Genomic DNA, 17979 nt, shown 5'->3' with positions numbered 1-17979 from the left:
ATCGCACATTGTCGTAATTATTTACGAGCTTAAATACTAGTTTGCAAACCTCACTCAGTATAGAAATTATTAATATTATTTAAAATAAACCCCTTATAAACCGCAAACAATTTGAATGAATGACATAAATTGACAACTGACTTTTAGCTTTTTTTTAAATCATAGACAATTGGTGATACAACAACGAAATATCTGTCAACAATTTTTGGCTAGCCAGACTCTACCAAAATTAATATTATAAAAGAAGAGGATATTTCCAATCAAACATTCTATACTTTCAGAACTGTATCTCCATTATTTATACTTCTTTTTCAACGTTGAACACAGCCCTCCGCGACTCATTTTCGGGAAACGCGCGCGGCGTGAAAAAGCGATTACGTAACATTACATATAATTTTAAAGGTATTAAATATTCATTGAAAAAAAAAAAAAATATGGTGTATTTAAAACATGTCAACAAATGTAATACTTGTAGAAATTTATCTTAAAGTTATTTTTTCAACAAGTTAGGCAATTGTTAATGAACAAAATTTTCTCGAAATTCCTTCTTTATTGAAAACGAAAAAAAATGTATAAATAATCATTGTAAAATTTCCTAGCTTTCTAGAGCCTTTTTCACACACATGTTTAATAAGATCACGTTATAAAAGTTCTGAATAAATTAATAGTTTTGTTATAATATTGTTTTATATTTTACAATTTTACCTTGATTTTTCGTTCGTGATCAATTTTCTATGTTATTCTAAAACTTATTTTAAGCAAAGTTTTAACTTTATTAACACTTTTTAACCGACTTCCAAATCTCAAAGAAGGAGGTTATCTATTCGGTTGTATGTTTTTTTTTATTTTATTTTTTATTTTTTTTTATGTTTGTTACTCCATAACTCCGTCATTACTGGACCGATTTTGAAAATTATTTTTTTGATTGAATGTATATGCATACAGATTGGTCCCGTTTTTGTCAAAATCCAGTTCTGATGATGAGATCCATGAGGAATCGAGGGAACTCCTCAAATCTTAAAGGCATACACATAGTGATTTTTGGTTTTTTATCAACGAATCAAGCATATACATCCAAAAAAGTGTCATTTGATGAAGTGGAACTGCTGATGATGATCAGAACGGAACTCTTCAACGACGCATAGTTCACGGTTGGCGATTTGTCCTCGTCGTTATGTTTGTTAAGCAAGTTAAATTTTTAAGCCACATTTTTGTCAAGCTCGAGTTCTGATGATGGGATCCATGAGGAATCAAGGGAACTCCTCAAATCTTAAAGGCATGCGTATAGAGATTTTTGTATTTACATCAGAAAATCAAGCATTTTCATTAAAAACTGTTGCATTTGATGAAGTGGAACTGCTGATGATGATCAGAACAGAACTCTTCAACGACGCATAGTTCACGGTTGGCGATTTGTCCTCGTCGTTATGTTTGTTAAGCAAGTTAAGTTTTTAAGCCACATTTTTGTCAAGCTCGAGTTCTGATGATGGGATCCATGAGGAATCAAGGGAACTCCTCAAATCTTAAGGGCATGCGTATAGAGATTTTTGTATTTACATCAGAAAATCAAGCATTTTCATTAAAAACTGTTGCATTTGATGAAGTGGAACTGCTGATGATGATCAGAACAGAACTCTTAAACGACGCATAGTTCACGTTTGGTGATTTTTCCTTTTCGTTATGTTCGTGAAGCAAGTTAAGTTTTTAAGCCACATTTTTGTCAAGCTCGAGTTCTGATGATGGGATCCATAAGGAATCGAGTCCTCAAATATTAAAGGCATACGTATAGATTTTTTTGTATTTTCATCATAAAATCAAGCATTTACATTAAAAACTGTCGCATTTGATGAAGTGGAACTGCTGATGATGACCAGAACAGAACTCTTCAATGACGCATGGTACACGTTTGGTGATTACGAATTTCGATTTTGACTTGGACTGGGACCCGGACTCGGACTCATACCCGGATCCGGTTCGGACCCGAATCCGGTTCGGACCCGGACCTGGACTCGGATCCGGATCCGGACCCGGACTCGGAACCGGACTCGGACCCGGACTCGGATCCGGACTCGGACCCGGTCTCGGACCCGGACACGGACCCGGACTCTGACCCGGACTCGGACCCAGACCTTGACCCAGAAAACCACTATGATACCTTAACTAAATAAACAACTATGATTACCTACCATAAAATTAATGTAGGTATAAAGTACGATGATGCCAATCTTACTAGCCCCTCCCGCTTAAACCCCCGTACACCGCACGGCATGCGCCATTAAGTGGGTTAGGTTAGGTTTGAACTGCGATCCTCACAGAACCGAACAGGGATTAGGTTAGGTTAGAACTGCGAGCCTTACAGAAACGAAATGCTACTTGAAAAGTGGGTTTGATTAGGTTCGAACTGCGATCCGCACAGAACCGAACTGCTATCTGAGGAGTGGGTTAGGTTAGGCTAGAACTACGACCCTCATGGCTCCTCTTCACGATGGGCCAACGCCGGCCACTCCAAGGGACGCATTTATGCGTTAGAGGGAGCAAGTGATAGTGCATGGCTGCGTCCCTTGGAGTGGCCGGCGTTGGCCCATCCTGTAGAGGAGCCATTATACAGAAGCGAAATGCTAGTAAAAAAGTGGGTGGTTTTACCTCCTTTTCTACATAGTGTACCATCTACAATAATCTTTCATCGGCCCCCATGGAAGTCGGTTTTTTTTTCTTAAAAATTATATAATGTGATCTTATTAAGCATGTATATAATAAGGGCTCTAGAAAGCGACAAAATTTGACAACAGTTATTTATATATTTTATTTTCGTTTTCAATAAAGAAGTAATTTCGAGAACATTTTGTTGATTAACAATTGCATAACTTATTGAAAAAATAACTTTAAGATAAATTTATACAAGTAGTACATTTGTTGACATGTTTTAAATACACCATATTTTTTTTAATCAAACAATATTCAATGTCTTTAAAATCATATTTAATGTTACGTAATCGTTTTTTCACGCCGCGCGCGTTTTCTCGAAAATGAGGCGCGGAGGGCTGTGTTCAGCGTTGAATAAAAAGTATAAATAATGGAGGTACCGTTCTGCAAGTATGGAATGTTTGAATAGAAATAGGTATCCTCTTCTTTTATAATATTAATTTTGGTTTCTTAAATATCAATAGTTTTTGAGATATTAGGGAAATAAATTTTTTTTGTTTATAACTTTTGATATTTTTTGTGTGCTAGTTAATACACGCTTCGAATACATTTTTCTACACATCATTACAAATCTAATGAGGTATCAGTGATACCGTATCACACGTATACGTATACGTCCGTTTCTCGAACAGACTAGTATTCAATAGGTGTTTTTAGAACACAAAAATACGATTAATCTTATCACATAATTATATTCATTACTTAGTCTAATTTATAGGACTAGAAACTTGATAACACTTATAATAACAACTTATGATCTCATTTTCTATTATACCTAGAAAACAGTCTTAAAAATAACTAGAGTTATGTATAGTTCGGTCAGCCAAGAAAGTGGTCTACCCTTTTTCGGCTCTATCAATCAGATGATACAGTCGAAAAGTGGTAGACCACTTTCTTGGCTGAGTATACACTACGATACATAGTGCGAAAAATAGGAAATTCGCAACGAGTGGTAAATTATTTAAATCGACATGAGTTGCGAATTACCTACAACGTTTTACTGTACATATAGCCCTTTTCGACATAGTTACGTAATGTGCTAATTATCGCACTAGTGCGGTAAAGTAGCACCATGTACCTACTATGGATGCGGGTCGCTTCCAACCGGTACGAATGGAGGTCCAAGGGGGAGGCCTATGCTCAGCAGTGGACGTCTTATGGCTGAGATGATGATGATGATGTACCTACTGTGAAGTACTTTAAACAATTGTCTCGAAGTCTAGTCGAAAGTCCCAGTTTGTCATTTACCATAAAGGCGAGATTTGATTGTATCTTTATACAAATAACCTGTCAAATCGTCTTTATGGCAAGCGGCAAGGGACGTTTTGCCGGCCGCGGACACAAATGTTTGTTACATTGAATTTACTTACATTAAAATACACAGTGTGGGTTCTAATAACCTGAAGGCAGATTCTTACGTATTTGATTTCTAATTGATACCATTCTGTCAATTTAAAAGGGCCACCCCACATCTGGCCTCTTTCGAGCGTCGGCGTCTACAATTTTATGGCCGCTGCTCGACGCAACGTCGACGCAACTGCGCAGCGACGTCATTTTCCATAGCGCTGAGTGCCGCTGACCAGACGCCGACGCTCGAGGGACGCTATTTATGTGGGGTGGCCCTAACCCGCGTGTCTCGCTCGCACGTACATAGAGTACCAATAAATACGACCGCAATGTACGCGTAAAAATGATGACAAAATTATATCTAAGTACTTAACTAAATATTAGATATCAAAGTGTAAGGTAAACGCACAAGTGCTCGACATGCTTAAATTCCCAATAGATGACACCTTGCTGTCACCTCTATTGACAATGACTTAAGTTTCAAGATGACATGTACTGGGATCGCGTCGAGCACCAGTACGTTTAACTATCTTACGTTCGAATTGGCGTTCGGTACAATATTAATCACTCATGTCATGTAATGTCTCGTAATGTCCTAATGTTTGCAGTACCGTCTTACTCGGTATCTAAATTAATCGGTATCATAATTAAGTGTAAACTTAAAAATAACTTCTTAATTAATAATTACAAGGATAAATTCTATACCTGATTTCATTTATTACCCCGTATTGGATCTACATACGTTATTAATTGAAAAGTTATGTTTATGATACAGTACATAATCCACCATCTCTAGATAGTTACTACTGAAGACCTGCGTTAAGGTCCCCAAAAATACCCTATCTATAAACTGAACATTTCTCCGAAATTTTCGCGATTTTTTAGATTTATTACAAAATTGCGTTCGGCGCTGGAGGTCTTAAACTTGAATTATTCATTGGGGCAACATCATAAAGAAGTCTGCAAAAAATCAGAACTACCGGATTTAACGCAAATGCTAAATGTATAAAATTACTGTATTATCAAGCGTCGTTAAAGCGTCGACGTCGTCGTTGACGTACCATCGCCCTCACTGTTAACTGTACATCGGTGGACCTTTATGCCTTTTGTAATAAGGTCCACCGATGTAGTTAGGAGTATTGCTGTTCGTACTGTCACTGTCAGGGAAATCGTTACAGCGTTTTAGAAAAAACTTCCTTCTATTAAGTTCCTGCTAACGAAACGACACTAAAGTGTTCATAACATCCACCCTAATAGATGTCGCGGCGGTCAACCTTCGGCTTCAGACTGGGCGGCGCTGGGAGGAGATTTCTTCGCACCAGGCAGGAGGAAGCTTAGAGCTGCACACACTGAAACAGATGTGACAAATGCAGGTATGTATGTGTGTATTTTTGTGAATTTATACTTAAATCACAACGAGTAGATATCAAGATATAACCTAAATATACGTTAGACATTGAAATGTTGGACTGCGATACAAATATCAAACACAAGCGTCAGCTTGGGGCATACATAGATATCATGGGGACTTGCGTAAGGCAAGGGCAATAACAAAGAGGCATGACAGGGGCCAGTACAGCGGTGTAACACCGCTACAACGCGATTGGTTGATGAGTCCACATCACGTGCGCTATTGGTCGCAACTAGTTGCGTTAGACATCACGATTGGCTGAAATTCGTGAGTGAAACCGCTGAACTAGTACCATTTTTTGTCCGTAAGACCAGTCCTTAGATATAAACGTCAATGGCCCCGGTAAGGTGTATGTGTATTCATATAGAGCTTGGAGAATTAAGTCCCACTTCAGCATTGACAATGATAGACGATAGACAGCGTACACTGCTGGTTCGTGGAAGAGCATCCAGTGATGAAATTACCTGTTATTAAAAAAAACTACGCTCGATGTCGGCAAAGAAATACAAAAAAGTCAATAAGTCTAGGTCTTGCTTTCTTTATTTCTTGTCTCAGTTTTGTTTCCACTATGTCAATAGGTCTAGGTATTGCTTTCTCCATTTCCTGTCTCAGTTTTGTTTCCACCATGTCAATAAGTCTAGGTTTTGCTTTCTCCATTTCTTATCTCAGTTTTGTCTCCAACATAGAGGTTACAATAATATAGAGATGACATGAGGGAGGGGCCATATGACCGAACGAGATGCACTTATGAAAATTTCAGTAGGAGTAGCAGAGAAAGCGGTATTATTGCTTGTCCTTGTCACAGTCTCACTTTTTGTTTGTTCCCCACCAAAAATTTAGTATGGTTTATGGTGGGCAACAAATAACCCGACTGAATTACGTAGATTGTTTTTGGTATGTTGTCAGGAATATTTAAACGTGTTTTTAATATTGTCGCTTTGCGTATGTTTTGTCCCTCACGGAGGCACGCGTATAGCTCATCTATGTAATACTAGGTCTATGGTCTCCAACATGTCTCTGGATGTAACTTACGGAAGAGTAAGGCAGTGAACCCGTGGAAGGTGACCGCGCACGCCACAGCCAGCAGCGCACCGGCAGCGCTGGCTCCGATCACCGAGCCCAGCCGTCCGCACATCATCACTGCCCCTACCGCTGTGCCCCTGGGGTCAAAATATTACAGAACATTGAAAAAACTTTCTTAAAATAAAAAGTATGTGTTTGTGTAATGCTTTACTGCAATTAAGAGCCAACAGGAGTGGTCAATTGGTCATTCCTCCATACAAACGTAATCGACTGTTTACTCCGTGGGTTTTGATGCTAGAGCAATCATTTTTTCAACACAGATTAATATTGTCAATATCTGTGTCGGATCGTTTTGCTTTTTTTTCTATTTTTGTTTTTTAAGGCGCTAGAGCCTTTCAAAAATAGCCAACATGGCCTAATTGACTATGCCGCAATGAGAGGCCTAGTATTCAAAACTGATATCAATTAGCCAAAAAAGCAAAACGGTCCGACACAGATAATTTCATAATCATTTAGATTTCCATGTTTGGTTAGGATTGGTTAAGTTTTGGAGGAGGAAACAGTCGAGTACGAAACCTCGATTTTTGAGATTTTCACGCGGGATTTTTCGCCTTGTTCTTATCGCACTAGTTTTAAGAGCCGCTTCCGTTAGCGAGACGGGTATATTACCTAAAATATTTAAAACTCAGCTCCTGTTTCGTCTTAAAGGCCTGTGCACACCGGCTTGCGTGTGCGTGACGTGCATGTGCGCAAGCATTATCCACAAACACAAGACGCCCGTTTCCCAGAACGGAAAAAATATCTTGTGAAAAGCAAGTTGCAGGCTTCGACAGTCAGCAAAAAGGCTGTTTAATATAAATAAATAATACATCTTTTGATTATTAAATTAAGATCCAAAGATGTATTTTTAGTTGCTGGTGTTGTGTCGCGGCTTATTGCGTCATTTCTGGAGCCAATTCTACTTAAAACCATCCGGTATTTCTTTTATCTGTGGTCATTGACTTGCAGTATGCAATCCCAAATACTATAAAACTGAGATTTTTGTGTTTGTCAGTATGTTCTAAAAGGCCGTACACCTCAGAACTGGTTGGAAAACGTTGAACTGCATGGGCCTTGAGCAAGCCAATGCCAAGGGCAATAAAATAATCTAGAGCTACTATAAACGACCTACCTACGACTCTACACGGTGTAACAAGAGTAAACCGAATAATGTTAACAGCGTATTCCTGATCATATTTAGAGACAAAGATGTCCTATAAACTTTTTTTTTAAAACGCCTAGTTTCAGAGATAATATTAATTTAAAAATAAACAAGTTTTTGTTGTTACATAATGTAAAAGGCCTTTTTGATGATAATGTTGCTGCTATATGGGACGTAGTCTAAATATCCTTATTGATAGGTGTCAAAAAGTGACAAGTAACACTATGCGAAAAGAAGGTTTTACGAAAAAAAAAATTTCAAAATCAGTTTACAGTTTTTAATAAAGTTTACCAATAACATTTATTATTTATGTATAAATACATTAAAAAAAATGAAAAAACAAAACAAAATAACAATTTTTTTTGGCGAAATTGACCTAAACTCATATTAAATTTTTTCCTTCTTTTGACCTCAGAAATGCGTGGTTAAAATTATTCGGTTTCCTCATGTTACACCGTGTATAAGTGCACTGTCGTCACTGTTGTTGTCCATACTTCAGTCACCACCAAAAGTAACGGATCAAACTACCTACACGTCAAAAGCGTCTACCATTCTCTAACTGATTAACAAAAATATATATGTCTCTATTCTTACAAGCTTTTATTTGACCGTTGTATGTCTGTAATCAAATCTTGCAAGTTAAATTTGATCCACTTCCCGATTTCCGATTGAGCTCAAATTTTGCATGAATGTATAAATCGGATGACAATGCAATATTATGGTACCATCGAGCTGATCTGATGATGGAGACAGGAGGTGGCCATAGGAACTCTGTGATGAAACAACCTAATTGTGTTAGGGGTTTTTAGAATCGCCTCGATGAGTATTAGTTGTCTGTCGTAAGAAAAGTACAGACAGCGATAAAAGCTTGTACCAAAAATGAAATTTTTGCCAAAAACTTACAACAAGGAACAATTAGATTGTTCTCCAACAAATTCACTGGGGTAAATTTAGCTAGCCAAACGGCCAATACTAGGATTTAAGGTATCTGCACTTAAACCATTTTGTTTCATTTTATATTAATATTGGTTAACGTAAGCAAATTAGCTCTTACGAGTACGATACACTAATGTGATCTCGTATATATAATGTTATGTAATTCATAATACAATAAGAAACTATTGTAGTACTTAGTTTGTTATTTATTTATAAGATTGCTGCGCCCTTGCAGGGTCCATATTATGTATAGGTGCCAACCTAATATTATGTAATATTTTTGCAATAAATGATTTGATTTTGATTTTGATTTAAATTTAGAAATGAGGTTCGATGAGTTTGTTGAATTTGGTGTTGTAGAAATGAGTTCGATATTAATTGCTGGATCTATATGTGACATCCTACGGGTAAAGGTAGCTTATGGCGGTTAGCGCTTACGCTATTATTAACATTGCTCCAATATTATAGCGGCGCTATGCGACGTAAGCGCCAGCCGCCATAAGGTACCTTTTGCCGTGGAACTTCACACATTTGTAAAAACTCGTTCAATAACAAAGGCTCACCTCAAACTTGTAGGGAAGAGTTGTACTGCATATGCCGTCAGAGGCCCGATACCGAGGGCGGTGATCTGTAGAGCAGACATCAACACCCCTGCTGCCGTCCTGTGGAATAACGGTTTATTAGAATCGTTGGATAAAATGGGAATCGTGATATTCAGCCTCCCATTTTATTCCCAACCGCAAGTCGCACGCTCTTATCGCTAAAGGCTCCTCTTCACGTTGGGCCAACCCCAGCGCCAACGCTAACGAGGGACGCATTTATGCGTTAGAGGGAGCAAGTGATATTGCTATCTCATTCTACCGCATGGCTGCGTCCCTCGTTGGCGTTGGTGTTGGCCCAACGTGAAGAGGAGCCTTAAAGTGACATTCCATTTCCAACTGCAGCTGCAATACTGTTCATTTTCTATGGAAATTGACAATGACAGCGACGCGTTTCCATAGTAAAATGAACAGTATTGCAGCTGCAGTTGGAAATGGAATGTCACTCTTAAGATACCAGCGTTTTTCATACACTACCTATACCTACCTATTATTCAAGCTAAATGTTCTTGAAATACGTACCTTACACAACGACACGCATTTAGGGAGTAGGTGAGATATATAAGCTGACATGTCGTAACTAGAAAGGGCTAACGTGATCTAGTATATCATATATGTAAATAATTGACATATATATAACTTAAAGTCAATGCCAAGGGCAATGATCTGAAGTGCCGATGTCAATACGCCTGCCGCCCTGTGAAAACTGGTTTAAAAGCGACAAATTATGCTAAGAATGTTTCGAAGTCGGGCGTTTGATCAGGAATAGTGTCAATTTTGTCTTAAGTAGGTATGCACCACACTCAAATGGTTTGGGGTTTTGGGCCACACTCAAATACTAGGCAACTTTTATGACGATATAAAGTGATGAATAAGAATTTATATTTGCTTCAGTTTTGGCTACTTTGACTCCTATGGTGGAGTAAGTAGGTATAGCCTATAACTTCTTGTCAAAGAAAGCCAGCATATGCTGGTAATGATAATGACAAATTAGAAAGAGACGGTTTAAGCTAATAGATATTTATTCAACGATAACCGTCAAGCAAGTAAATCCCACTGGATTAGGAGCCGCACTCTTTGTGAGTTGTGATAATTATAATCACGGAGATTGGCAGCAGGCTCACCGTCATCACAATCACGCCTTAGACAGCGGTGTTTACAACCATAGTGATGATAGTACATGCCCGGATGAAAATGGTCGAGCTTGAGGACTGCCTGCAATTCTCTTACGAGCGTACCAGTGTTCTGCTGAGAGTCAATTTAGTTTACACTTACCTATTCGTCAACAGTCCCGCCAACAAACACGTAACACCCACGCACAGGAACATGCTGATCAGAAGGCTCTTCTTCGAGATTGGCAGGAGGCTCACCGCCATCACGGCCGCGCCGTAGACGGCGGTGGTCACCGCCATTATGATGAAGGTGTTTTGGGATATGCTATCCACGCAGATCGAGGTCGATGTCTGGAAATAAAAGAAAATGTTGAGGAAGTAAGAGGAAGGCACCGACTTCAAACATATCAGCTGGTAAGAAAAAATATTTTATTTCATCCTTTTTCATACGATTAATAATTTCTTTTGAATATTTTCTAATGAATTAATGTGCATCAAACTGTAAATGCGTATTCCAAATAGGTACCTTGTATGACCTTATATATGCATTGTATAAAAGAAGTACCTAAAGTTGCGGGTTTTTTTTAATCTTTACTTTGCCTAAAAATTAAACCAAGCATTTTATAAGCTTTCGATGTTATCTTATCTATGTGTGAAACCAATTTAATTTTACTATCATATTCATATTCATATTCATTTATTCATAAAATTACAAACTTTACATGTCAAAAGGGTTATTCATTAATTAGGTCCATTTCAATTAAATTACAATTCATTAAAATAAAATAAAACAATATAAAAATAATCAATACAATTCAAATAAATAAAATATTAAATTAAGTAACGATTAAATCATAATTATTATATTCTGACATGTCATAAAATGCATTTCTAGTTAGCCATTTTTTTAATTCGGAGTAGAATGTCAGGTCATTTTCAATATTTTTAATGGTGTCGGGTAGTTTATTATAGATACCTGGCCCTGCAACGGATACCGTTTTGTTGGATTTAGCAAGTCGACAACATGTCGAGTCCAACATATTGTTGTGCTTTTGTGTAATACGTGCACTTTTAAATATTTTTATTGGAAATTGGTGTATGTTACTTCTAATATATTTAACTATGTAAAATAGGTATTGTGACGTGAGTGTCACAATACCTATTGCAATTTATGAAGAGTTGCCTAGCGGGGGTTCCGTGTGGAGCGTATGATATAATCCGTACTGCACGTTTTTGTAAAATGAATACACGCTGCCATTCCGCAGCTGTGCCCCAGAATTCTAGACCGTAACACATCACCGAATGGAATAACGAGAAGTAGCTAGTCCTTAGCTGCTGGTGGGGCAAGATTCGGGCCAATCTGCTCAATTCGAAACATGCACCAGACAACTTGCCACACACAACATCTATATGCACGTTCCACTATCTAAATACATACTCCTAAATCTCTAACCTCAGTAAGTTTAAGTAGTAAGGTTGATTTCCAATGGTATAATTAAACGTTACAGGCTCAAGCTTCCGCGTAAATGTAATAATTAAACTTTTATTTATGTTTAAATACAGGTTATTATATAAACAATAGTTGTTCAATCTATTAAGGTCATCCTGCAAATTGACGCAATTAACCTCGGACTTCACAACGGTAAATATCTTAGCATCGTCAGCATGCAATAATATTTTAGAATTTAAAAAACAGTTAATGACCTCATTGATATCTATATTAAATAGTAGTGGCCCTAAATGCGAGCCCTGTGGGACCCCTGACTTAATAGGCACAAAACTAGAGGTGTATTCTTTAATAATAGTAACTGCTTAAAGTACGATGTGAGTCGACGCAACAAGTCACCATGAATACCGAACTTTTCAAGTTTCTTTAATAAGACCGAGTGTGAAATATTATCAAATGCCTTTGAGTAATAGGTATATATAACATCAACTTGACCCCTATTCGACAAGCGACGTTTGACGTATCGTGTTGATCTCCCGTTGATGTGGGAAAAATCATAAGTTCTCGAATACGTATGTACAATGTCAAAATTTGATATTAACAATCCACAGTTAGGGTGACAAGCAAACCAAACCGAACCAACCTTAGTTTAGAGTTGAGTTTTGGTTGTACCAAATGATATTATCCACCGTTGATGGAATCAACACTCAGTATGCAATAAAATCAACTGTTGATTTGACGTGGATGCGAAATCTGACATTTCTGACATTACATGTCGAATTTGGCCCCTTGATAATTCTTTTCCATTGCGCTCAAATACTCAGTTAACGCACAAATTTGACTCAGTTAACCGTTTATTAATTATGCCATGCTGCTGCGGTTTTATTCTTGAATAGGTGCTTGTCATAAATTATTTTTTCAAAGTTATAGGTTCTCGCGGCCTTGATTTTCGCAACTCGACGTCATATTTCTGCGCCTATTTTGCGTGGTGGGTTGGCGGCTAGTTTAAGAAGTAAGTACTGAACTGATAATTTGGATGTGCCACTAGTTTCTAATATTATGTTTATCGCCTCTTTTAATAAAAAAACAGAGAATTATAGTCACCTGATTGTCAGATTGGTTCATCAGAAGGCACAGAGTACCTTCCTCTTCGGCAGCACCTTGCATAACCTTGTTGATGGTGTCTGGGGCGAAGAGGAACAGCCCATTCAATCTGGAATAAACGACTTCTCTTAGGCTCTGACCACGATAACTTTCCACAAACTTGGCATTAAAAATGCATAATACATATCCCTATAAGTTCCGTACTTGACGTAGCAGTTAGCATTGAAAAATTAGCGTGATCTGAATTTACCCCGGGTCGCATTTTGAACGCGCATTTTGAATTCAGTATAGCTAAATCACTCTAGGCAATGATTTTGTGAAAGTGTTGACATAAAACATTATGCAATAGCTTTTTCTAATTATAACAAATATCACAAATCAAAATCTTTACTGGCAAAATTTACCAACCCTACTAGATTGCTGCAGCGACATAAAATTTATAAGTTACGTTAATATTATTTAATTTAGGGTTTCTTGTAAAGGAACATTTACAAGAAACCCTAAAAAAAGAAGGCCAATTTCTATTGAATAATTGTCTCATCGAATTTTCCGCAAGTAATTAAGAGGTCATCAGAAATCTCTAGGGCTGGTTGTGCTGTCAATGGGGACAGGTAGGTATTACTCGTTGAGATGTCAGCACACCGAATCCGTATATACTTTCCAAGAATCTACAAATCTACTATAAGATCACCCACTTATACTATTTATAAATCTTACAATGAGAAGAGACCGAACATGAGGAACCCAGTCAAAGCCAACCACTTGAGATGAGGAGGCCGCAGCAAGGCCCAGACGGTCGTATTCTTCGGCTGCGGAGCCAGCTCACAACTGGAGCCTTCTTCTGATGATGAATCTCTTCTCTGACCGCACTTTTTGATCGATGTTACCTGAAATGGCAAGTTTTGTGTCCGTAGGTTGATAAAGGTATATGGTTTCGGAATTCTGGATGGCAATGTGTCGACGATTTGGCAAGATGAATTAGATTGCTCCTGCTGTAAACTTTCTCGTTTTGATGAAAGCATCGTGAGGAAGCTACTCATATTCCTCTCTTCTCTTCTTTTTCTTGTTCTCTTCTCTTCTTGTTAGGGCTTTTAGAAACGGCTCACGAACGAATCCCGATAGTTTCCCTTTTAAGTTAGAAGTTTAAATGGAGTTCATTTACGTAAAAGCAAGTGTTTGCGGTTCAGATCGTGTATTAGTCCAGGCTCATTTAGGAACCAACTAGGATAGATATATAGATAAAATCTTTATTCAACCACAACTTACATGCTTTGTAACACAATAAATAATAACAAGAGACAAAAAGAAAGTTGACAAAAGACAAAAAATAGAAAAAGGCAACAAGAAAAGGAAAGGAAAGAGCAACAAGGAGCAAAAGTGCGATCTTACCGGATACATGTCAGGTGGCGCCCCAGTATTTACAGAATAAATGTGACTGAGAACATCCAAGGCCTGCTCCTGCCGGCCCTTTGTCATCAGGAACTTGGGGCTCTCTTTCGCCAAGGTCAGCCATAAAGCTACGAGGATTAGGGGGAACGCGTAGGCCGCTGTGAGGAGGCGCCAGGGTCGGATGTTGATTGCGGCTGTCAGGTTCAGGGGGAGGATGCCCCAGGCTAGCACTGCAATGGTTAATAATAGATGGTAAATTACTTAACTAATTATTTTAGTACTAAATTTTATTTTTACATTGTTGACAAAAGATAAACGGATCGTATATTTAGAACATATTTTAAAACTTTGTTTTTAGCAGATATTTAATTATACAAACGGGTCTACCGCTATATAATGTTTGTTTAGCAGACTTAGCGCAACTTGCACCATCCCACTAATCCGGGGTTAACCGGCTAAATCTGAAGTTACCATGGTTTCCAGTACAATATGACACGGGGTTAACGGTTTAACAGCTCAACCCCGGGTTGGTGGGATGGCGCAAGTGGCGCTTAATTTACTCACATGGACTAAGTGTCGAGGACGTTGTGAGGAAACCATTAATGACGAGCAGGGCGAGGTCTCTGCGACGACGAGGCACCAGCTCACTGGCGTACGCCCAGCCTAGAGATGATGGGCAGGCAAGACTGGAAATAATTAAATAGTAATAAGTACGCCGTCATATTTAGTCAATAGGGAATATTACGCGAAACTCCGTAGGAGGCGCCACTACCACTATAAGTCCGTTTTTTTTAGCATTAGAAAGAACTTCGCAGAAGTAAGCTTGTGGTTCCAAATCCGGCTCTTTTAGCGGTAATAATTTGAAGTAAATTATATGTATTGACCATGCTACATTAGATAAATCAATAATTATTAACAATTAAAGAACCTGATAAAAACTGCACGCTTGCTTCTGTGGAGTTCTTTCTAATGCTAAAAAAAACGAACTATAGGGAATGCTCCCGGTACTGAGTTTGTATGGCGAGAACCGGGAATTCCCGGTTCCGGTACTGTATTTGTATAGAAAACCAGTACCGGGAGCACTCCCTAACTACCACTATCCGTCACTATCTGGGGGTCTACCGCGAAACAAGTAAATCGAAATTTCTTTATCTAACCTCTCTATCACTCTTGCGTATTCGAATAAAGAGGCAGAAAACTAAATGTCGAGTTTTACGTTTCCTGGCCCGGACTAACGTGAGTCAACCTTTATCCTGTCCTTATCATGTCGACAACCGCATCCGTCAACCACCTGAGGATAAAGGAATACGTAGAAAACTTACAACAGTGACGCAGCGAACTTGCAGAGCGCGAACGTCACCAAGTTTGGCATGAAGGCGGCCGCGAAGGCGATGGCACCAGAGGCCGCTGCCGAACCGAGCAGCACAGGTTTTCGGCCGAAATTATCGGCTGCACGGCCCCAGAATGGTGCGGTTAGGATCACACCTGAATGCCAAAAATATTCATAATTTACAAAAAAAAAAATCTTATACTTTTATCACCTACTGAAGGTACTGTTCTTTAAATACCCCATCTAGGTATAACTAAGACAATTTAAACAAGTGAGAAACTCATCAATTTGTGGTTTGTTTTTGTGTTTTAGCAAGGTTATCTAAGAGATTAAGTAGATTAAGTCTAAGTTAAGGCTCATGTAGATGGTGCGAGAACTATATTCTACTTATTGAGTTTTATTTCATTGCGGGTTTTAAGATGAGATAAGATAAGATAAGATAATATTTTATTGTCAAAATAAAATCGTTTCGAGTAATCGGCTGAATTGGACGTGACCAATAGTCCTCAATGTAACTAAAATCGCATACGAGTTCGCACGCCGTCTAAATTAGCCCTCAGAGTATATAATATGATTGAACTAGGGACACACTACGTGTCATGGAACACACGTAGATACAGCACCTCTAGGGTGTGACAATAATGAGAGTTACTGTATCCCAAAAATACTTATAATTATTGTTAACACAAAATACCTATGTTAGACATGGAAATAAGAATTCCTTTCAGCGTGTCAGGCAGCTCGAGATCGCAGGCAGCCGCGGGCAGGATGAAGGCATTGCCGATCATCTCTATGACGGCCGATGACAGAGTTGTAAGCATCAGGGCGCAGTGGAACACTTGGTATTTACCAGCACCTGAAAAGAGAAAAAAATATATTGGAAAATAGCGCCTGATGAATTTTAATAGCAAAGTCTTTGATCTTGGATAAGGAAGCGCATTGAAAAAGAAAGTAGGCGCTAAAGGCGTACATTCACCTGCAATAATTATATTACACAACGAAGGCTGCAAAAATATCTCACTCGATTTTATTTGTAGAGTCATAAGAGCGTATTTTTACAGCCTTCGAAGAGTGACATGCTATTGCAGGCAGGTGACTCTACATGTGGCTGTGGGTGGGATATGGTATCTTTAAATAAACATGAACGTAGCGTAGATTTTAGAAATAAGTAGCTCCTACAGACATTCTGACCAGATGTCCAGATGACCAGTAACACATTTCCAGTTGCCAGTGTAGATAAGCAAACGTTTGCAAGGCGCATTTTCTTTTAATCTACGGATATTTGTTTCGTTGTAATTTTAAGCGCGGGTCGTAAAGTTCGAAATATTTATTGTAGTTTCTAACTACTTATTTGAGAGGAAATTATAATCAATACGGTTACGCCTCAAATTGTGATTCAAAACATAATTTACGAGTTATTACAAGATCGTCAAGATTTTATATTTATCAAACTTATTAACACATAAGTTATTTAGCTTTTCGACAGTTTTATAATTGAAATTGGCACTATGTAGTAAAAAGCCAATCATTGGCAGTTTATCAAAGTCTTTGTCCTAACAGCCTATCTTGGTAGTTTATAAGAAGTTGCTAGACTTACCTGCTAAATCCAGTGCATCTTCCAGACTCACTTCCATCTTGGGTTTCTCTTTCGGAGGTGTCAATTGATTTAGAAGCACGGATTTCTTCATCTTCACTTCACTGGCAACAACATTCACTATTAACTATCATAAAATTACACTAAAAGAAGTACGATACCGCTGTATGTTGTACAACTTGTACAACATGAGTAAATTTAAAGATTCTGCACATTTTGTCACGTTTTATGACGATAAGATAAGACCGAGTTCCCGTTTAGGCAAATAATTAGTATCTTTAAAGACGACTACATGGTTTCACGTTAAACATCTTATTAGCAAGTATTTGTTGTACCTATTTCTCGCAATACGAATAAAACAATGTATCATAACTCTACTTTATTAACTGACAACAGCAGTTTTCGATAGTTAATTGTATGTTTGACTCAGTATTTTCTATTTCATTAACAAATGATTAATGTTTACCGCAGAATTAACTTATTATAATCATATTAGGAGCTCTAAACGTTTAAACATCTGAATGGTAATTAGTAGTTCAAATTACTTGAGTATGAATTGAGTATGAAAAGGTTTATTACAATATTCAAATCATGGTGTCAAAATGGGGCATCAGCTATGAAAAGGGACCTTATTGTCGATGGCGCTTACGTCACTGTATTTATATCGGAGCATCGTTTATAATGGCGTTAGCGCCATCGACAGTAAGGTTCCTTTTCATAGATAACGTCACAAATAGTTACGATATATTTTTTTAAACAATTTAGTTTAAGTATGAGAGTTTA

General features: G+C 38.0%; 1 protein-coding gene across 1 annotated transcript; it reads right to left on the bottom strand.

The window, feature by feature from the left end:
* Positions 1 to 5304: 5304 nt before the first annotated feature.
* Positions 5305 to 17304, bottom strand: LOC134673890 (uncharacterized). Its single transcript, XM_063531948.1, has 11 exons — positions 17200 to 17304; positions 16297 to 16458; positions 15595 to 15757; positions 14837 to 14958; positions 14273 to 14502; positions 13601 to 13770; positions 12884 to 12992; positions 10496 to 10683; positions 9185 to 9283; positions 6494 to 6621; positions 5305 to 5399 (listed from the first exon to the last, which is right to left on the bottom strand). Exons 1-11 carry the CDS (start codon positions 17288 to 17290, stop codon positions 5320 to 5322), a joined length of 1542 nt encoding a protein of 513 aa, XP_063388018.1. The 5' UTR covers positions 17291 to 17304; the 3' UTR covers positions 5305 to 5319.
* Between the last annotated feature and the right edge of the window lie 675 nt (positions 17305 to 17979).

This window comes from Cydia fagiglandana, chromosome 2 (assembly GCF_963556715.1).
Source record: "Cydia fagiglandana chromosome 2, ilCydFagi1.1, whole genome shotgun sequence".
NCBI classification, from domain to species: Eukaryota; Metazoa; Arthropoda; class Insecta; order Lepidoptera; family Tortricidae; genus Cydia; species Cydia fagiglandana.
The sequence above is the reverse complement of the archived record's forward strand: the minus strand, read 5'-3'. Positions and strand labels throughout refer to the sequence as shown.